A 22,216-nucleotide genomic window follows, 5' to 3' on the forward strand; every position below is an offset into this window, starting at 1 on the left:
GGGAAAGCAGTTTTGTTGTGGACATATTGAATTTAAGATGCTATGGAACTTCTGGTTCAAGATGTCTGACAGGCAATTGGAGATGTAAGTTTGTAAGTCAGCAGAAAGTTTGGGGCAAAGCTTGGAGATACAAGATTGTAAATCAGCAGAAAGTCTGAGGCAGAGCATCTCTGGTCAATTTCACCACTGCAGTATCTCTGGTCAATGTCACCACTGCAGCATCTCTTGTCAATGTCACCTCTGCAGCTTCTCTTTCACCACTGCTGCATTTCTTGCTGATTTCACTTCTGCAGCTTCTCTTGTCCATTTCACCTCTGCCTGCTTTTCTCCCATAACGTTGCCCCCACCTTGACGCAGATTTCTCACCCCAGCCTGGACCATTGCAATGGTTTTTGGGAAATCTGCCTGTCTCATTCTCTCCCACTCACTCCATCCTCTACTTAGCTACTAAAGAGATTTTACTAAAATGCAGATCCAACTATGTCACCTGTCTATTCAATAAATTCCAGTAGCTCCCTATCACCTCCAGGATTAAATAAAAAATTCCGTGTTTGGCTCATAAACTCCTCCACAATCTTAGCCTTTCTTCCTTTTCCAGTCTTCTTACTCTTTTTTCCCCTCCATGTGCTATATCATCCAGGGACACTGGCTCCTTGCTATTCCTTGAACAATCTCACTTCATCTTCTGACTTCATACCGTTTCGTTGACTTCTCATTTTGGGAACGTCCCCTCTTCCTATTGCTGTCTCTTGGCTTCCTTGGTTTCCAACAGGTTTCTGCTCAGATCCTATTCTTTACAAGTTGCCTTCCCAGTCCCCCCTTAAAACTAGTTTCTTCCCTCTGAGATTGTCTCCAATTCCATATAAATCTTGCAGACATATAATAGTTTGTCTTCCCCATTATTCTGTGAGTTTCTTCTGAGCAGAAGCTGTTTTTATCTTTATTTGTATCTCTCTCACTTAGCATAGAGCCTGCCACTTAGTTTGTGTTTAAGAAATGTGCTTACTTGACTTGTAAAGTCTTAATCTTCAAGGCAGGATGTAGAATTAAGTCATTTTTAAATTAACGAAAGAAACCTCTATTTGAATGTTAGCATTTTCCTAACCCAAGATTCTGATTGATTGTTGATTGTACTCCTAACTTTTCATCTGATTTAACTTCAAAAAGGAGCAGAGGAGATGAAGTTGTGAACTTGGAGGGTCATTTTATTCTCCCTAGACTGATTGTGATGGCAGGATGTGGCTGATTAAACCTCCACCACAATATTTAAATCCAACATTAATGATAATTGCATAATTGGATAATTCATTCTTTTGATTTCCACTTCTAAGATCTTAAGAGCACAGATGTCACAATAATTATGATAATGATAGCCAGCATTTATAAAGCACTTAAGGTTTACAAGATTCTTCACCTGAGTTACCTTCTCTTTGATACATCCCAGAGAGGTAATTGTCATTATTATGATTCTTTTACAGAGGAGCAAACTGAGGGTAAGGATAGTAAGTGATTGGTCCCTTCTCAGGCAGAATTTGAACTCAGGTCTTCCAGACTCTAAACTCAGCACTTCATTAAAAACTTAAAATTGAGGCATCTCATAGTCAATTCTACAAGTCAAATCATTAAGTGCCTACTATGTGCCAAACGGTGTGCTAAGTCTGAGTCACCTAAAACAAATTTGTCATTGTGGAAATTGAGGTGCCAGTCACTTAAGTGATTCAGGTGATGTGAGATTTGAACCCAGACCATCTGACTGAGAGTCAGGGCTCATCACTTTGACCCACAATGCCACCAGATATCTTCAACCCTCTGCTTCCTTCCCCTTCCAGCAATTGCTTCCTAAGTGACCGAGCTCACAAATCTCCTACAAAACAACCTTTTCTCGTTCCAGGTAAAAATAAATTTCCTTATCAGAAATTTGTAACAATCTCCGACCCAACTGATATTTTAACGAAGGAGGCCATAAAAGTAAGGTAACTGTTTAAACAATGACATTTTGTGGTTTATGTTCTCTTGTTCCACTAAAGGGAAAGGTCATGAACAGCCCCCTGCAAATAGCTTAGGAACATTGATGGGAACCTTGGGGGACAATCCCAAATGGGGTTTGTTCTCTTGTACTCGGGCAATTTGGGGACAAGCCTCTCTGACTTCTGATCAGTTATGACTGGGGGAAGATGGCAGCATGCTGCAGAGGGCAGAGCAGTGGGCTCAGAATTCAGATCCTGCCTTTGATGCTGTCACTACTCATGCGACAAGGAACAGAGGACCAGGGCTCCAGAGCTGGAAGGGACTTTAGAGAACATCTGGACCCACTCACCCATTTCAGAAATGGGGAAACTGAAACCCAGAGAGAAGAGACTTGCCAAAATCACACAAGTAGTAAGTGAGAGTCAGGATTTAAACCCTTGCTCTCTAGCTACAGATTCAAAGCTTGCTCTTCTGGAAGAAATGATCTCATTGGTCTGGAAAGATTTCAGTCCTTCTACCAACTTTCTATCTCAGATCCATGATGGAAGATGTCAAGGTAAAAGGGATTTGAGTCTCACCCTCCCGATTTTGCAATCAGAGAGTTAGCTGAAGAGGATATATGTACATGGTACATGCATATGTGTAGACACACATGTGGGTAGACACATACATGCATTATAATGCCTTGGATAGGTTTTTTTCCCACTATTTCAAATGAAAACATGTGCAGAAATGAAATCCACAAGGTACAGTTATTGGGAAGGGGTGTCCCCCACATTGCTACTGGCTTCTAGTTTATTAGACTGAAGTTTTGTGATCAAGTTCCATTGTTACCTGTTCTCCAGCCTTTCACTGAATGAGAGAAGAGCAAGGTGAGAAGTACCTCTTATCACATGCAGCCCCCAAAGCATGTGAGCTCTCTTACTATCTTTTCAAAAAAGTATCAGCAAAGTATTTATCTTTTGTGACAACTTTTGATTATTCTACTAAATTATCTTTCTCACCTAGATAGATAGATAGATAGATAGATAGATAGATAGATAGATAGATAAATGCATAGGGAGATTGATAATTGTTATAACAAAAGTAATCGTCCAAAGAAATGTATGGATTGCCCAAAATGAGAAGGAATATTTAACAAGTTGAGTGATAGTTCAAAAAAATCCCAGTGAGCTACAATGTGACAAAATTAATATTACCCTTTTTTTGTTATTGTTGTCATTTTTTCAGTCATATCCAACTGTTCCCTGATCCCATTTGGAGTTTCCTTGGCAAAGATAATGGAATATTTTGCCATTTCCTTCTCCAGTTAACTTTATAGATTGGGAAACTGAGGCAAACAAGGTTAAGTGACTTGCCCAGAGTCACATGGTTAGTAAGTGTCTGAGACTGGATTCAAACTCAGGATGATGATCTTCCATGTTTCAAGCCCAGTGCACTATGCACTATGGTGTCTCCTTGCGCTCTGGGGTCCTCATTAACGAAGCCAGAACAAGGAAGTGTGCTTTGCCCCAGTCAGACTTCCATTGGAGCATGGTGTTCAGTACCATTTCAGGACTTTGGTCCAAAGGTCACAAGAGTCAAGGGTCTTGAGCTCATGTGATAATAGGACCTCCTGAAGGGCCTGGGGGACCTAATGAGGCAGGATATGTGTTCAACCTTCAAGAATCTGAAAAGCCATCATGTGGACATGTGGAAGGAGATCTCTCCAGTCTTGAGATTTTTGAATCGTAAGAAACTTGCAACTCACACTCAACAGTTAATACCCATTATAAAATTCAATCAAATCATTTGACATTTGGACAAAATCAAGTTCACTGGTTTTTAGACTCTATTATCTTTCCTTTTTGGAAAATCAGGATGACTCACCCTATTGTAGATCAAACGCCTCTCCCATTTGCCATTAAAGCATTGTCTTTAAAATATATCATTGGCGGGGATGCAGCAATCACATTTGCCAGTTCTTTCAGACTACCAGGATATAGCTTTTCCAGATTATATGTTGTAGTTGTATTAAGGGCACCAAAGTGCTTCCATTATTTATCTTAGCTATTCTTTCCTTATTTAGCATTTTTGTTAACATGAGATATATGTGATATATAATATATTCTTCTTATCCATAATTGTTTCCTCACTTCTGTTGCAATAATTCTCCTTGGAAAAAAAAAGAGAAGGCAAATCAAGTGGCCCTTCTTCCTCTTTTTTTTCTGCCATCATTGTCCCATCCAACTCACACAGTGGTCCTGTCTCTTCTGTGATCTTTCTTTCTTCCTCAATCTAATTAATTTTAGGGGGCCATTTTTTGCTAATTTATTTTGCATTTCAAATTATCTCCTTTCCTTGAGTCACCTATTCCATGAGAAGACAAGCAAAATTGTATCTTTACATGTGAAGTCAAACAAAGCATGCCCATGTTAGCCATATTGCAAAAAACAAAAAGAAAAAAGCAAGAAAAATAAAGGATATGGCCAAAACACTTTAAGCTCCTCTTGTTGTTGTTCTTTCTCCTTACCTTCCTTGGTTTTTCTGAGCTGTATCAGTAACAGCAATCTTAGGGTAACTTGCCATATTTTTGTATTCACTTCCTGCTGCCATACTTTGCTTCCTTTTTCTGTTTTTTTATTTTAAAATCTGTTGGCTGGTGAATTTTTTATGTATCCATATGTTTCTTCAAATTATCTTGATTTTCCTTCTCCTTTGTAATGATTCTCCACAATTTTCTTTTTAAGGCTTTCTCATTCCTTCTGGGTTGACTCTCTCTATAGAAGTTTAATCTATCTCTCCCATCTATCCTTTCTCTGAATTGGCCTCTTGCATTTATTTCTTTTTCTAGCTTGCCAGAGGACACAATTAATTTAAAGCAAAGGCAATTGATGAAATAGTGTAGCAAGAAAATTGGCAATAGAACCCACTCCTATAAATAAGAGGCAAACCCCATAAAATATACATAATCAGTGGTAAGGGTGAAAATACACGGGGTTGCGCATAAGGGAACTCTAAGAAGGATCAATTTGTGGCATTTCTAGGGCGTGTAGAAGCTACAGTGGAATGATTCCACAAGTGCATTTGCTCCTTCATTTGCAGGAGAGCATGGACTGGCTTTTCTTTGTGTCATCAGGGTTTAGCAGTGCTCGCCACATAGAAGGTGCTTAATAATTGCTTGTTGGTTGACTGACACTGCTCCTTAGATGTTTCTACCGTCAGGATTGTGGAAGTGATGGCATTTCCTCCAAGATTCAGGTCTTCATTTCTGACTAAGCCCTCCACCTAGAGTTAAGAAATAGACAGAGTGGACCTGGGTATCGGGCCATCCCAGCCTGTTGGGGGATATTTAATTGCTCATTCATTCAAATTTAAAAAGGTACCTGGGAAAGTCACAGGAAGGGCTGTTAAGAAGACTTTTTCTAAATCTCTCATCAGCATGATACAGGAAAAAGAACATTAGCTATGGAGTTAGGAGAACCAACTTCAAATCCTACTTCAGATGCTAAGGCCACTGAATCCCCTTGGGCCTCAGTTCCTTATCTGTAAATATGGACTGTTGAAATCTATGACCTCTGAAGTCATTTGGAGATGCAGGACTTTGATCCCTCTGGCCATAAATCTGGGCAAGGAAGGAGATCTCCAAATAGATCCTGGATCTCAGGAGAGCCTGGGTTAGCCACTGATAAAGACTGATAAATCCATTTGGGGATTCTCCATGATCTTCCTAGTTCTGGATTCCCTGGAATTGAAGGCTATTATGGCCTCCTCTCTCCCAAAACAAGACCAGAAAAGAAGGAAGAGACCAGTGTATGAAACCATACAAAACCAAACACAATTGAGATTTGATTCTGGTGGCAGCAAGGCAATGAGGATCACTGAAACTCGGTGAGTGGGAAAGAAGTGAGGTAACATGATCAAATTTAGTCTTTAGCAATGTCCCTCTCCAAATGTAATGATGTATGGAGGCTAGAATTGTGTTTCTACAACAATAACATGATCAAATTGGCAGCTAATGGAAAATGGATAAGTGAGAGAGCATTGAAGATGAGGAAACCGACTCAGAAGCATTGAAATAGTCCAAGCAAGAGATAAAAGCCCAAATTAAAGTTGTGGCTATAAGGATGGAGGGATGAGGAAGGAGATTTACTCAAAATGTTGTAAAGCTAGAAATGGCAAAATTTGGAAATTGGTTGGATTTGGAGAATGAGTGAGAGAGAGAGAAGGCAAGGAGGGCACTGTGCTTGTCAATCTTGCCTTATCTAGACACAGACACAGTATTAGATTCACTAGAAATAGACCAATGTATCCTGAAGTCTGAGTGAGCAACAAATCAGAGTTCACAGCACCATACCCATCAGATAAATCAACAAATACTCAACATTTCTCATTTAATCAAGTCATTCTTTATTCGAACAACTAACGAGGAAGAACTAGATCATATGCACACAAATGAGTACCGAAGCCACGAATTCCCCAAAATGTACCAGTCAGTGATTTCCAGTAATCACCCAATTCCAATACATGTCATCCCAAATCCCAATAAAAATCTTCAAATACTGTTAGTTTCTGAGAGGGATATAGGGATATAGTCTTCAGGGAAGACTAGTACCTCTGTTGTGAAGGCTGCTGAGCCCTTGTAGGGCTACTTTCCACCTTTGGTTTTTTTTTTTTGTTTTGTTTTGTTTTGTTTTTTTGATTCTTTATTCATTGTCATCACACCAGATTACAAAAGCCAAGCACAGTGTCTTAAGAAAATGTCATATCCAACTTTGAGGAACCATAAACACCTCATAGATTGGCTAAGGTGACAGGAGAAATAATGATAAATGTTGGAGGGAATGTGGGAAAACTGGGACACTGATACATTACTGGTGGAGTAGTGAACTGATCCAACCATTCTGGAGAGCAATTTGGAATTATGCCCAGATGAATATTAAACTCTGCATACTCTTGATCTAGCAGTATTTCTACTGGGCTTATATCCAGAGATCATGTGCAAAAAATGTCTGTGGCAGCCCTTTGTGTACTTGGCAAGGACACTGAAAACTGAGTGAATGCCACATCAGCTATAAGAATGACTAAAAAGTTATGGTGTATGAATGTTATGGAATATTATTGTTTTTATAAAACGAGCAGCAGGAGGATTTCAGAGAGGCCTGGAGAGACTGACAGGAACTGATGCTGAGGGAAGTGAACAGAACCAAGAGATCATTTATACATAAGAACAAGATTATGCAATGGTCAATTTCTGATGGATTTGAGACTCTTTTCAACAACGAGATGATTCAGTCAATTCCAAAAGACTTGTGATGGAGAGAGCCATCTGCATCCAGAGAGAGGGCTGTGGGAGACTGAATGTGAATCACAGCATAGTATTTTCATCATTTTTTGTTGTTGTTGTTGTTTCCTCTTGTTTTTTTTTTCCCTTTTGGGTCTGATTTTTCTTGTGCAGCATAATTAAAAATATTTACAGAAGAATTGCACATGTTTAACATATATTGGATTACCTGCTGTCTTGGGGAGGGGATGGGGGAAGGGAGGTAGAAAAATTTGGAACACAAGGTTTGTCAAGGGGAAATATTAAAAACTATCTTTGAAAATAAACAGCTTATTATTTTAAATTTTTTAAATAAAATTAAACAATTTTCATTTTTAAAATGTCCTATCTTTTCAATTTCTATATGGAAATCACATCTCTATGTTCTAGACAACCATTTCACTTAGAGTTATAGTCCTAAGGGCATCCTCTTGCTTGTCTTATTTTTTTGGTTTTTTAAAATAATTTTTATTTACCAGATATATACATGGGTAATTCTACAACATTGACAATGGCCAAACCTTTTGTTCTAATCTTTCCCCTCCTTCCCCCCACCCCAGATGGCAGGCTGGCCAATACATGTCGAATACGTTAAAGCATAAATTAAATACAATATATGTATATATGACCAAACAGTTCTTTTGCTGCACAAAAAGAATCGGACTTTGAAATAGTGTACAATTAGCCTGTGAAGGAAATCAGAAATCAAAAATAGAGGGATTGGGAATTCTATGTAGTAGCTCATAATCATCTCCCAGAGTTCCTTCATCTCTTTTTTTTTTCTCCTGAGGCTGGGGTTAAGTGACTGGCCCAGGGTCACACAGCTAGGAAGTGTTAAGTGTCTGAGACCAGATTTGAATTCGGGTCCTCCTGAATTCAGGGCTGGTGTTCTATCCACTGCACCACTTAGCTGCCCCAGTTCCTTCATCTCTTGCTTGTCTTAAATAAATTTGACCCAGAACAAAGGTAAGCTAAGAATTAAAGTTACTTGTTCTCTCTCTCATCTATCCCACATTCCAGACTATTTTATATTATATATTATATATATATATATATGTGTGTGTGTGTGTATGTATATATACGTGTATATATACATGTATGTATATGTGCATATACATATATATATGTATGAGCAATAAAATTTCTTTATTTTAATGCTCTTCTGTAACCAGAAGAAAAAGCTCATCACCTGCCTACTCTGATAGAATATAGCAGAACTGGTATTCAGACTTCATCCCTCAGACTCCACATCTAGTTCCCTGCCTATCATACTATTCTCACTTTGGCTGTTTTATGAATGCATGCATGTTATTTGCAACTAAAGCATAAACTCCTGGTCATACCAGATCTCAAACTATATTACAAAGCTGTAATTATGAAAATCTGCTACTGGCCAAGAAATAGAGTGATGGATTAGTGGAATAGATTAAGTATACAATACATTGCAATAGGTGATTATAGTAATCTAATATTTGATAAACCCAAAGACCCAAACTTTTGGAACAAAAACTCATCATTTGACAAAGACAAAGCTGGAAAACTTATGGCGGAAGCTAGGTATAGGCCAACATTTCATTCCATATATCAAGATAAGACCAAAATGGAATGGGTACATGATTTAGACATACCAAAAGGAAATCCAGAGAAGAAGAGAAGAAGGAATAATTTATCAGATAAAGAAGAAAAGAATTTATGAGCAAACAAGTCATAAGATGCATTAAAAATGTAAAATGATTAATTTTTATTAAAAAATTTAGTTTTTGTGCAAAAAAATCAAATTTAGAAAGTAGAAAACAAATAGGAAAATATTTACAGCAATTATCTCTGATAAAAGCCTCATTTCTCAAATGTTTAAAGAATTGAGTCACATGTATAAGAATACAAGTCATTCCCCAATGAATAAAGTCAAAAGATATGAATAGGCAGTTTTCAAATAAAAAAATTAAAAGCTATCCATAGTCATATGAAAAATGCTCTAAATCGCTATTGATTAGATAAATGAAAATTAAACCACCTCTGAGCTACCACCTTACACCTATCAGGATTTGTTAATATGACAAAAAATGGAAGAAAATGTTAGGGAATGGATGTGGGGAAATGAGGATACTAATACACTGATGGTGGAGTTGTGAACCATTCTGGAGGACAATTTGTAGCTTTGCCTAACGGGTTATAAAACTGATCCAGCAATATCACTCTTAGTTCTGTATCCCAAAGAAGAGAAATAGAAGAACAAGAAAAACAACCTATTTGTACAAAAATATTCATAGCAGCTCTTTTTATGTTAAGAACTGGCAATTGAGGGGATGCCATCAGTAGGGGAATGCCCAAAGAAATTGTGATGGAATACTATTGGGCTATAAAAATGACAAGGAGGACGATTTTAGAAAAACTTGGAAAGACTTACATGAACGGATACATAATTAAATGAACAGAACCAGGAGATCATTGTGTTGTATGATTGCATATAATGAATATTGTATTGTGTGATGAATACTGTATGATGAACTGAATAACTCAGCTATTCTCAGCAATACAATAATCGAAGATAATTCCAAAGAGCTCATGATGAAAAATACTATCTTCCTCCAGAAGAAAAACTGATATTATCTGACTATAGACTGAAGTATAATCTGAATACAGACTGAAGTATACTATTTTTTTAATCTTCATTTCCTTTCTTTCCTTTCCCTTCCTTCTTTCTTTCTTCTTTCTTTCCTCTCTCTTTTCCTCCTTCCCAACCTTTCTTTGTTCATCCTTCCTTCCTTTATCATCTTGCACAAAATAAGCAATATGGAAATGTTTTACAGACTGTACACGTACAACCTATATTCGATTAACTATCTCAAGGAGGGGGTGAGAAAAGGCAGAATTGGGAACTCAAATGAATATTAAAAATTGTTTTTACATGTAATTGGAGGGAAATTACTAGCTATGTGAATCTGGAAAAATCACTTAACTCCTGTCAGCCTCAGTTTCCTCAAATATAAAATGGGAATCATAGTACCTACCTGTGAGGGATCATTGTGAAGATACAATGAGATAATGTCTATAAAGTGTTTAGCACAGTATTAGGCACATAGTAGGTACTAAAAGCTTATTTCCTTCCTTCGCATCCATTTTTGGTGCGATATTGGCCTTTACAAAGGCAAAGTGCTTGTTGGATTGGGTTGGATGGTGGGACTCCATAAATGACAACCGTTGCATCACTGACCCAGTACGTTCCCCCAATGCATCCTTTTTGCTAAACCTGTGTTCATTCATAGGAAAAAAACGACCACCCCAAAAGATGCTACTTTTCTGGGAAAAAACAGATGGTTTAGAGACGTCTTTTCCCCTGCACACGACATAGAGAACGAGACAACGCATCTGATACCTTTGAGCTTTGAGGATGAATTGAACAAGCCAAATGCCAAGATCATCAGCCTCGATCAATCAAAGCAAGATGCGTCTCCCCCGGTAACAAAATGCCAGCCATTTGGGGAATGTCCAGGAGTTAGCCACCATAGAGCTGAGTGGGGACGTGGCTTCTGGCTTGGAAGGAAAGAAGGTTAACAAGCTGCAGTTAGTCAACAAATATTAAGCATTTACTGCTTGCCAGGCCTTGTCCAAGTCCTGGGGAACTTAGAAAGGCAAAACACAGCCCTGGGGAGCACCCAGTCTAAAGGAACCCCCAGAAAAGGGGTGTATTTGAATCTGGGCTGGGCTATGGCCTGGGAACTGGTGGTCTAGTATTGTGTGGGGAGGAAGGATGGTTGTTCATATGCCAGCTTTGTACTAAGGTCTGGGGCTACGAAAAATAAAACAAAATGGAGGGGAAAGAGAGAAAAGGGAAAGGGGGGGAGGGAGAGAGAAGGAGAGAGAATAGGAAGGATGGAGAGTTCTATGTCTACTGTAGGTGTGTATTTTATATATCTACTATAGGTATGCATATATACTTATATATACATATATATCTATGTAGATACATATATGTGCATACATGTTTTAGAGTATATACACATATATATGTACATATCTACACACATATAGTATATGTACATACATACATATACATATCTACACATATATAAAATGCCTCCTCTATTAAAATATAAACTCTCTTAGAACAGGGAGAAGAGTTCTCCCTATATATCCTCAGCCCTTAACCCAGAGCCTCATATATAGAAGACGCCTATGAGTAGAAAAGATAGGTTTTCTGACTACCTAGTACTACCCATTATACTTCACTGCCTCCAGCTCAGCTTATTGCTTCTTTGGTTTGATCTATGAGACAGAGATTCATTAATAGAACACTATCGGCTTTGGACACTTTTTAATCAGAGCCTTAACTGGGCTTTTGAACTTGGGCCTTGTAAAGCCCTAGAGCATCCCTGGAGTTGTGACCTCCGTTAGAGAGGTCTGGAATTACACTCTGGATAGCCATGAGTTGTCTACATTGCTGGTTATTCCTGCAAGTGATGGAGCTTTAGTCAGACCAGAGATATAGCTGGTCTGGAGGGGAGGCAGGTTTGCCCTAAGGCAAGACTGCTACAGCTGAGGCTGAGGATCCTCCTGGATGTAGAGGAACTCCCTGGAAATGCAGCTTCCAGAGGCAGAAGGCATCTGGAGATGGAGCTATTGGTGCCCTGGGGTCAGTGGCCATACCACGGCTCTGTCTGTAATCTTATAGGTTCACTAGTAATCAGGAAGGCCCAAGTTCAAACCTGGCCTCAGAGACTTACTAGCTGTGTGACCCTGAACAAGTCACTTAACCCTGTGTGCCTCAGTTCCTCCAATGTAAAATGTGGATACTTTGGAGAAGGAAATGGCAAACCACTCCAGTACCTTTACAAGAAAACCCCATGGTCGAGTCCAGGGAGTTAAGAAGAGTGGGACCCAACTGAATGACCAAACAAAATGTTTCACAGATGTTCACAGAAAATGTTTCCTAGCACCTCTAATCACAGAATCAAAGTCCCAGCTTCCCATTGCAAAAAGGTGCCCCAGGGACCCCCTAATTTAACCACTCCCCAAACAGGAATCCCCTTGGTGATGATATCACCAGGTTGTCATCCATTCTTTGCTTGGAGATGACTTAGAATCTTTCAGTGTTTTTCCTGTATTAACTGTTTTTAGAGAATAAGAACTTAAGAATACAAAACAAACAAATAAAAAACCCTACTAGGTTGGACCAGTGGCCCATCCTACAAATATTCTCTTGACAATTACTTCCAGGGAGATTTTATCAGAGATCAAAGTTGTCCCTCCCCATCTTCCATTATTTCATTTCAAAAGATTAAGCCAACATTTCTCACAATGTACACCAGGGATCTCAAAAAGTCCTCAAAACCATTTCAGGGGGTCTGCAAAATCAAAAACATTTTCATAATACTAATTAATATCTGTACCTTCTAATACCATAAATCTTGATAATAGATATAAACCACATAAATAAAACATTTTTGGAGGATCTTCAATAATTTTTAAGTATGTAAAGTGTCCTGAGAGCAAAAAGTTTGAGAAACACTGAGTTAGTCTATAAAATATATCTACTTTTAATCAACATTAGAGGTATAATCAAGCTAGAAGAAAACGATTTCATAGCCAGAGCTACTTTTCATTGTAATTTCATTAAATACTTCTGCCTAGCAATGTCTAATTTGGGAATGTATGATGGTAATTTATGTATTTATAGATAAGATGGTCAGCTTACGTCTAGAAGGAAATCTAAATGCCTCTCTCCCCCCCCTTTTTTTTTACTCTACAGATGCTAAGTAGCACCAAACCCATAGTTTTTCATGATATGGGATATATACAAATGTTTTTTTTGACCAGAAACAGGCATTACCTGAAAACTAAAGAAAAACCAATCAGTGCGAAAACAAATCTTGTTTTGAAAAAGAACAATGAAATCATAAAATCCTTAATCAGTGATCCGTTGAGTTCTGTTTTCAATGTAAAGGGAACACTCTTGGATGAATGGCAAATAGATGCTGCTACAAAGCCTGGTATGGCAGAAAAAGAAGACTCACACAAGACAGGTGATTTCTCATCAGACCAAAAGCCTGGTGAGGGCCGCAGAGTGAGTCCAGAATCGGAGCAGAGACCTCAAGATTCGGCTCCAGATCCTTCCCAGTTTCTATACTCTTCCAATGCCAGACACTCCAAGTACCTTCAGAACTTTCGCACAGTCCGCAAAGGTGGAAGAATGACTCACCTGGATAACCTTTTGAGCAGAAAGCCTCCTAAAACATCACCAGCAATTAAAACCATTAATGAAGCCCGAAATTTGGGAAATAAACCCCAGACTCCTAGCACATTCAAACAGAATGAGAAGCTTCCAGGTTCGGCTTTTGAGTCAAAACCCCCAGAGCCAGAGACAGCGGAACAAGCCGTCAAAGGTCATGTGGATTTCCAGGGGGGCAAACCTTTATTTTTGACATCTGTGGAAGATAGCAAGAACTGGAAGGGTGAAAAAGCCGCACCAGGGCCATCTTCACAGTCGTTCAACATTTCCACAGAACAATGAGAATCAGCAGTGGGGAAAGGCTGGATACTTTCCAGATGCCAGGCTCCTGGAGCCAAAAGGACAGCACTGATCAACCCAGCTCATCACAGGTCATCCAACAAGACTGAAGGATTTTGCACTCTATCAGTTTACTAAAGGCTTTTAAATGTGACTTAGATAAAACCAGATTTTGAACTTTGTGAATATAAAATAACTTTGTTCATTAGATGTCCAAGAGTGTTCAAAGATGCTTTATCAATAATGAAATCATCTTTTAGTTTACCCTTGGTGATGTGTATGAAGCCCTGAAAAACTTTTAAGTGCAAAACTAAAATCTTGATAAATTGCTATTGCATCCGAGAAAGGTGACCCAGTGTAATATCACTGGCTTTGGAAGCAAATGAGCAGGCTTTGAATTCCAGTTCTACTACTTACGCCCCACGTTGCTTTGGGAACATCCCTTCCTCCTTTGGGCCTCAATGTCTGCATCTGTCAAATGGAGCCCCTTTTACCTCTAGAACAGGTATCTGTGTTGCTTTCAGTTAATAACAGTCTACAAGTAACTCCCATCAGTTGTGTTCCGAAGGCTCATATGGGACTCAATGGCTTTGGAACTCAAGAAAACACTTTTCCATAAAATATTATAAATGGTGCTTGAGTTCCCAAATCCATCCCCAGAAATTATTTAAGCCATAGTATAAGCAAAATACAATTCATTTTCTTTTTGCTGAGGCAATTGAAGTTAAGTGACTTGCACCTGATCACACAGGTAGGAAGTAATTAAGTGTCTGAGACCAGATTTGAACTTAGGTCATCCTGACTTCAGGGCTGGTGCTTTATCCACTGTGCCACCTAGCTGTTCTAATACAATTCCTTTTCAATAAAAAATAGTACAAAATAATTCCATCATCACTTTAAAAATTAAAAAAGTTTTAAGAGGCAGCTTTGTGGCTTAGTGAATAGAACTATAGACAGGAAGATCTGAGTTCAAAGTTTACAAAAACTATGACCCTCAGCAAGTCACTTAACTCTGTTTCCCTCAGTTTCTTTATAAAATGAACTAGAAAAGGAAGTGGCAAATAGCTTCAATTATTATCTTTGCCCTAACTGAAGTCAGAAGAGTCAAACCTGACTAAAGAACAAGAAGTTTTTTAAATTATTTTTTATGCTGATTCTTAAGGAAAGGCAATTGTTAATTGGAGGAAAGTTCGAAAGTAAACCAAAAAAACTGCTGTGGAAAATCTCAAAGGAGATTTTATAATCTTTTCAAAGGCTTTAGAAAGTTGAGTTCAACAAACAAATTACATGTTTACTATGTGCAAAGCATTTTGAGAGAAGTTAGGGGATAAAATAGTCTCCCCTCCTGGATAGTATGTACTATTGTAGATCTCTTAAAAGGTTGGGGTTTTTGTTTTAGAAAAGAAAAAGTGGGAGGCAGCTAGGTGGCGCAGTGGATAGAACACCAGCCTTGAATTCAGGAGGACCCAAGTTCAAATCTGGTCTCAGACACTTAACACTTCCTAGCTGTGTGACCCTGGGCAAGTCACTTAACCCCAGCCTCAAAAAAAAAAAAAAAAAGAAAGAAAGAAAGAAAAGGAAAAGTGAATCACAAGATCAACAAGTTCCAGTTGGAAGGGATGTTAGTGGCCCCATCTGGTCCAACCCATATCTGATTAAAATTCCCACTAGGTGAAAATTTAGTCCCTAATAAAAATCTCTCCATGAAGAATTCCTCAGAACCTGTCCAAGCATCCCATTTTCCTTTGGAGGACAGAAGTTTGGTGCTTGAGAAATCATTTCTAACATTGCTTCTTTGCCTCTTATATCTGTTGTTCCTGGAGCTAAACAAAACAATTCTACTTCTACACAAGTACTTTTCAGGTAGTCATTATTAACCTCTAACCTTCTCTTATCTAGGCAGAATATTCCCATTTCCTTGATTGGCTCTCAGATGGAATGGCCCTGAAGCCTTCACCATTTTGATCACTATCCCACCTCTGGAATTTCTTCTTCCTAAAATAGTTTACACAGAACAGAACACAATATTGTAGATGGTGTCTATTCCCAAAACAATCAAGACTAGCCACCCTTACTCCTGTAACTTTCTGTCTCCCAAGATCATGTTGGTTATTTTAGCTGTTATATCAAATTGTTGTAGTTAACTGAACTAATGGAGTTTTGTTTTGAAAACGATCTTAGTGGATTGCAAGCTCAATATGTTACATGATATAGAATCAAAATTAAAGCAGATGTGATCTTAGGTTTTTTCAAGAGAGACAAGGACTAAAGTACCCCAGAGCTTAACACAAAGAGAGCAATTAATAAAAACAGTGTCTAATAGAATCAACACTTAATAAATGAATATTAATTGATGAATCATTGAAGAGACTGTGCTTATGCTTACCAGAATACATGAGCAAGGTACAACTAGCACATTCTGCTGGAGAAGCAGCATCTCATATTCCCCTCACTCTTCAATTTCAATGCAGAAATCACTGCTATGATTATTTCCTTTTTTTTATTTTGTATTTTATTTTTTATTGAAGCTTTTTATTGTCAAAACAATGCAAGGATAATTTTTCAACATTGACCCTTGCAGAACTTTGTGTTCCAATTTTCCTCCCCTCCCCTAGATAGCAAGTAGTCCAATATTTGTTAAACATGGTAAAACTATAAAGAAATCCAATATATGCACACATATTTATGCAATTATTTTGCTGCACAAGAACGATCAGATCAAAAAGGAAGAAAAATGAGAAAGAAAATAAAATTCAAGCAAACAACAAAAGAAGTGAAAATGATATGTTGTGATCCATCCTCATTTCCCACAGTCCCCTCTCTGGGTATAAATGGCTCTCATTTTCACTTATCTTTGGAACTGGCCAGATTCAAATGATTATTCTAAAACAGGGAAACATTCAAAGAGTGATTTCAAAGTCAAAGGCAGTATACTGATCCTCACTCTTCCCATTATACCTCCTAACAATGAAATCAGTTCTTAAGTGGATTGTGTTCTCTTGGGTGGTGCTTGACTCTCCTTACATTAGATTCTAGGCATTTCAATGGCATCCCTATAGATAGAGCACTGGATTTGGAATCTAGAAGACCTGAGTCATTTAGCTTCAGTTTATTTTCCCAACTATAAAATGGGGGTAATAGAATGTACCTTCCCATATTATTGTGAGGATCAAATGAAAAGGGTGAATTTTACCAATGAAGAGAAAATTAGAGCAATAATTAGGAGCTATTTTGCCTAATTGTATGCCAATAAATCTGATAATCTTAGTGAAAAGGATTAATACTTACAAAATACAGATTGCCCAGATTAATAGAGGAAATGAATTAGTCTTATTTTAGAAAAAGAAATTGAACAAGTATTTTTAAAGCTTTTTAACTTTCAAAATATATGCATAGTTTTCAACATTCACCCTTGCAAAACCTTGTGTTCCAAATTTTTTCTCCCTTTCCCCCCACTCCCTTCCCTAGATGGCAAATAATCTAATATATGTTAAACATGTACAATTCTTCTGTACATATTTCTACAATTATTATGCTGCACAAGAAATATCTCATCAAAAAGGAAAACAAGAAAATAATGCAAGCAACCAACAAAAAGAGTGAAAATGCTGTATTGTGATCCACACTCTGTCCCACAGCCTTCCCTCTGAGTGCAGATGGCTCTCTTCACCATTAGACCATTGGAACTGGCCTGAATCCCTCAATGTTGAAAAGAGCCATATCCATCAGAACTGATTATCCTATAATCTTGCTGTTTCTATGAACAATATTCTCTTGGTGTTCCATTCACTTCACTCAGCATCAATTGATATCTCTCCAGGCCTCTCTGAAATCATCCTGCTAATGGTTTCTTATAGAACTATAATATTCTATAACATTGAACAAGCTATTAATCAACTTCCTAAGAAAAAATCAGGGTCACATGGATTTACAAGTGAATTCTATCAAACATTTAAAGAATTAATTCTAAAACTATGCAAACTATTTGGAAAAATAGGGAAGGAAGTCCTAATAACTTATGACACAGATATGGTGCTTATACCTAAACCAGGTAGGGTCAAAGTAGAGAAAGAAAGTTATAGCCCAATTTCACCAATGAATACTGATGCAAAAATCTTAAATATTATCAAAGAGATTACAGCAAGTTATCACCAGGATAACACACCAAGAAGAATTTATACCAGGCATGTAGGAGTGGTTGAAGATTAGAAAAACTATTAGCATAATTGAATATATCAATAACCACTCTAAAAGAAATTACATTATATCAATAGATGCAGAAAAAGCATTTGACAAAATCTAATGCCCATTCCTCTTAAAAACACTAGAAAGCATAGGAATAAATGGAGTCTTCCTTAAAATGATCAGTGGCATCTATTTAAAACCATCAGCAAGCATTGTATGTAATGGTGACAAACTAGAACTATTCCCAATAAGCTCAGGAGTGAAACAAAGTTCTAGTCATATGAAAAAAAAATGATTTAAATCACTGTTGATAAATGCAAATTAATACAATTTTGAGGTACCACTACACACCTCTCAGATTGGCTAAGATGACAGGAAGAGATGATGAATGTTGGAGGGGAGGTGAGAAAACTGGGACACTATACATTGTTGGTGGAATTGTGAATGGATCCAACCATTCTGGAGAGCGATTTGGAACTGTGCCCAAAGGGCTATCAAAATGTGCATCCCCTTTAACTCAGTAGTGTCTCTACTGAGCTTGTATTCCAAAGGGATCATAAAAAAGGGAAAAGGACTCACATGTGCAAGGATGCTTGTAGCAATCCTTTTTGTAATGGGCAAGGAGCTGGAAACTGAGTGAATGTCCAGCAGTTAGTGAATAGCTGAATTTAAGTGATTGTTCTATAAGAAGTAATCAGCAGGATGATTTCAGAGAGGTCTGGGGAGACTTACATAAACTGATGCTAAATGAGTAGAACTAGGAGAAAATTATACATGGCACAACAAGATTATATAATGATCAATCCTGATGGACTTGGCTCTTTTCTACAATGAAATGATTTAGACCAATTACAATAGATTTGTGATGGAGAGAGCCATTTTCACCTAGAGAGGGGATTGTGGTAAACTGACTGTGGATCACGATATAATATTTTCACTTTTTTGTTTTTGTTTGCTGGAATTTTGTTTTCTTTGTCATTTTTTTTCCTTTTTGATCCAATATTTCTTGTACAGCATGATAATTGTGGAAATATATATATATAGGAGAATTGCACATGTTTAATATATACTGGATTAGTTGTCATTTAAATGAGGGGTTTGGGAGAAGGAGAAAAAAATTGGAACACAAGGTTTTTCAAAGATGAATCCTGAAAACTATGCACATGTTTTGAAAGAAAACAAAAACAAAAAGCTAAAAAGAAAGAAAGAAAGAAACTTAGCTTGATGCTTAGCCCATCATCATCTTTTTGTAGCTTGGCTTTCAACCAGTTGTTAACCAACCTCCCAGTGTTCTGTCATGTGGAAATCTGTCAAACCATTTAGCTTTTCTCCAATCTATTAACAAAATATATTAAATAGCACACGGCTGGGCACCCCAAAGCCAAATTTCCTTTGAGTCCAATCAGGTCCAAATCAACCTAATACTAGTGTCTAGACCATGTCTCTTCATCTTTCTTCTAAGAATATCATGAAATAATTTATCAAACACTTTACTAAAATATAAGCAGATTTATTCATGCTGAATCCTTCTAATCAATGAGCTTAGAAACCCTGTCAAAAAAAAGAAATGAGATTAACCTAAAATAATCACCTCCTCGTAGATTTTTTCTACTTTTTAATTATTCATTTTCAAGGGTTCCCAAGAATAAATGTCAACCTCAAAGCCTAGGGCTTGCAGATGCTAATCTTTAATTCGTTTTTTTTTTTTAATTAGGAGAATATTGCCTTTCTCCAGGTTTGAAGCACCCCTTTCACTCTCCAGATTTTTCACATATCACTTTGCAATCACCACTATTAGTTCTTTGAAAACTCAAGGAAAAGCTAGTCATGTGATTTGAATTCATCAAAGGGTGATTTCTTACTAACTCTTTAACTTAAGTCTGAACTCAGTGGTGACCCTTTTCAGTAAGTAATTTCCAGTGCAAGTGTCCTTTTAATAAGAATACCTTTTCCCTCTAGTCAGATAGCATCATTGCACCCACCCCTGCCTCTTCATCTTCCTCCTTTCCATAATTGAGCTTTAAAAAAATTAACAAACTCACAACCCTTTTCATTTTCCTTCACTTTATTAGTAAACTTTAGTTCATCTGAGTCTTAGCATTTCTCTCTATTTGTACAGATTCATTCATGAAGTAAATTTGTAATATATTCCTTGGCTTTGCTTTCACTAATGTCAAACTCAAATAAAAATTTGTTGGGACATAAATTAACATTACCTATATTGCATGGTAGTGAAGGCAATGGCAAATGACTTCCTCTTTGTTAAGAAAATACCTGATGGAGATGAATGAACAACAAAAATATTGTATTTTTAGTTATTTTGTTAAACATTTCCCAGTTTTATTTTGGTTCAGGCCCACAATGAGCTTGTCATGTTTATTCTAACCTATCTTTTGAAAATCTAAGTTGGTGGATGAGTCCCGTGTGTTGCCACATTGGTCCTATACTGGGAAACAAAAAAGATCTTGACAGAGTGGCTGGCTTGTTAGTTGATTGGTTGTACTTCCTTGGACACAAATAGTTCCTATGAACACTGGGGGTAGACTCTCTAACTCTGTGCATCTCATGTTTCTTATGAGCTAATTCAATTCTGCTTTGCTCTTAGAGCACAGCACCTTCTCTGATGAAGGCACTCCATGTTACATGTCTGTATCAGTGTTACTCATGTACACTTGCCAAAAAGGCTTTTATTATTTTTATTAAATCTTTTTCTTTTCAAAACACATGCATAGAAAAACTTCAACATTCACCCTTGAAAAACCTTGTGTTCCAAATTTTTTTCTCCCTCCCTTCCCTCCACCTTCTCCCTTAGACACAAGTAATTCAATATATGTTAAATATGTGCAATTCTTCTATATATATTTCCACGATTATCTTGCTGCACAAAAACAATCAGATCAAAAAGGGGGAAAAACTGAGAAAACAAAATGCAAGCAAACTCCACAAAAAAAGTGAAAATACCATGTTGTGATCAGTTCCCATGGTCCTCTCTCTGGGTGCAGATGGCTCTTTCCAGCACAAGACCATTGGTACTGACCTGAATCACCTCACTGTTGTAAAGAGCCTTGTCCATCAGTATTGATCATCCTATAATCTTGTTGTTGCTGTGTACAATGATCTCCTGGTTTTACTCACTCTGTTCAGCATCAGTTCATGTAAATCTTTCCAAGCCTCTCTAAAATCATCCTGCTGATCATTTAAAAAGATTATTTTATGAGGAGCTCCCACAGAGCAATGGCTCACAAGGTGGTGAGAAAAAGCAAAATAAGGACACTCTGAAAATCTCTCAAGAATTTTAGAATTCTTGACAGGCTAGAACAGATGGGACATTTGATATAGTGCCCCAGAGCAGCCCATCCAGATTAAAGTATCTTTGGGAATTGTTAATAAATGAATAAAATATATAATACAACAATATTAATTTGTGGTATTCCAGAAAACATCAATTTCTATTTTAAATCTGATGCCCTTGGGCAGAGCATTGAGCTAAAATTCACTAAGGGAAAATAGAAGGTTCCCCTTTGGGTTCAAAGATGCAGTTTTAGTTCAGGACTGGACAGGTAAAATGACACCTATCCTAATCATGCCCATCTAGTGTGTAGTGTCCAATTCTGGTCATTGCACCTTGGAAAGCTCTTATTGTTAGGCAGGTTTAAGCCTAAATTATCCTCCAGGCAATTCCACTCAACTGCTCCTGGCCCTGTCCTCTGGGGTCTGAAACAAACTTATCACTCAACGATCTGTTGAAAGTATTTGGATATTTTAGCTTCCAGAGAACAGAAGATTGAAGGAGAAGGAATATGGTAACTGGATCTGAGAATCTGAAGGTTTGTCTTGGAAAGATGGCCTAGACTCCTTATTTCTGCAGAACCAGAATAGCAGGTAAGCTTTACAAGGAGGGAAATTTAGGCTTGAAGACAAAACTTCCTAATTATCAATGCTGCCCCCAAATTGAATGGGCTATTTTGGGATAATGTAGCGTGCTCTCCTGGCAGTTACAATTACTAGTCTGTCCTAGGCCCAACAGAGCACCTTTGACCACTGTCCTTTGCAGTATCAACTCTACCCGGCTCGCCTCCTCTGAGGCCTTCAAAAGTCTCTGGCCACAATCTCTTGAATCTATAGTTTAATAACCGGTAGCGCACTCAAGAACAGCCACGTGTAATCTTAAAAGCCTTTATTATACCTACTCACATAATGCTCTGACTGATGCCCTGACTTGTTGGTTCCCTAGTGAACACCTGGTCAGAAGA

At 37.7% G+C, this 22,216-nt stretch overlaps 1 protein-coding gene across 6 annotated transcripts in view; it reads left to right on the top strand.

Annotated features, from left to right (window-relative positions):
- C4H1orf141 (chromosome 4 C1orf141 homolog) overlaps nt 1-14,039 on the top strand; it is a 55,179-nt gene extending 41,140 nt beyond the window's left edge. For all 6 annotated transcript variants that reach the window (XM_074265686.1, XM_074265691.1, XM_074265687.1 and 3 more), the window contains exons 7-9: nt 1,892-1,973; nt 10,537-10,729; nt 13,020-14,039. In XM_074265686.1, the coding sequence (XP_074121787.1) occupies nt 1,892-1,973; nt 10,537-10,729; nt 13,020-13,781 (1,037 nt within the window). In that variant the 3' untranslated portion in view covers nt 13,782-14,039. The remainder of the gene's footprint in view (nt 1-1,891; nt 1,974-10,536; nt 10,730-13,019) is intronic.
- The last annotated feature ends 8,177 nt before the right edge of the window (nt 14,040-22,216 follow it).

Source organism: Sminthopsis crassicaudata, chromosome 4 (assembly GCF_048593235.1).
Source record: "Sminthopsis crassicaudata isolate SCR6 chromosome 4, ASM4859323v1, whole genome shotgun sequence".
Lineage (NCBI taxonomy): Eukaryota > Metazoa > Chordata > Mammalia > Dasyuromorphia > Dasyuridae > Sminthopsis > Sminthopsis crassicaudata.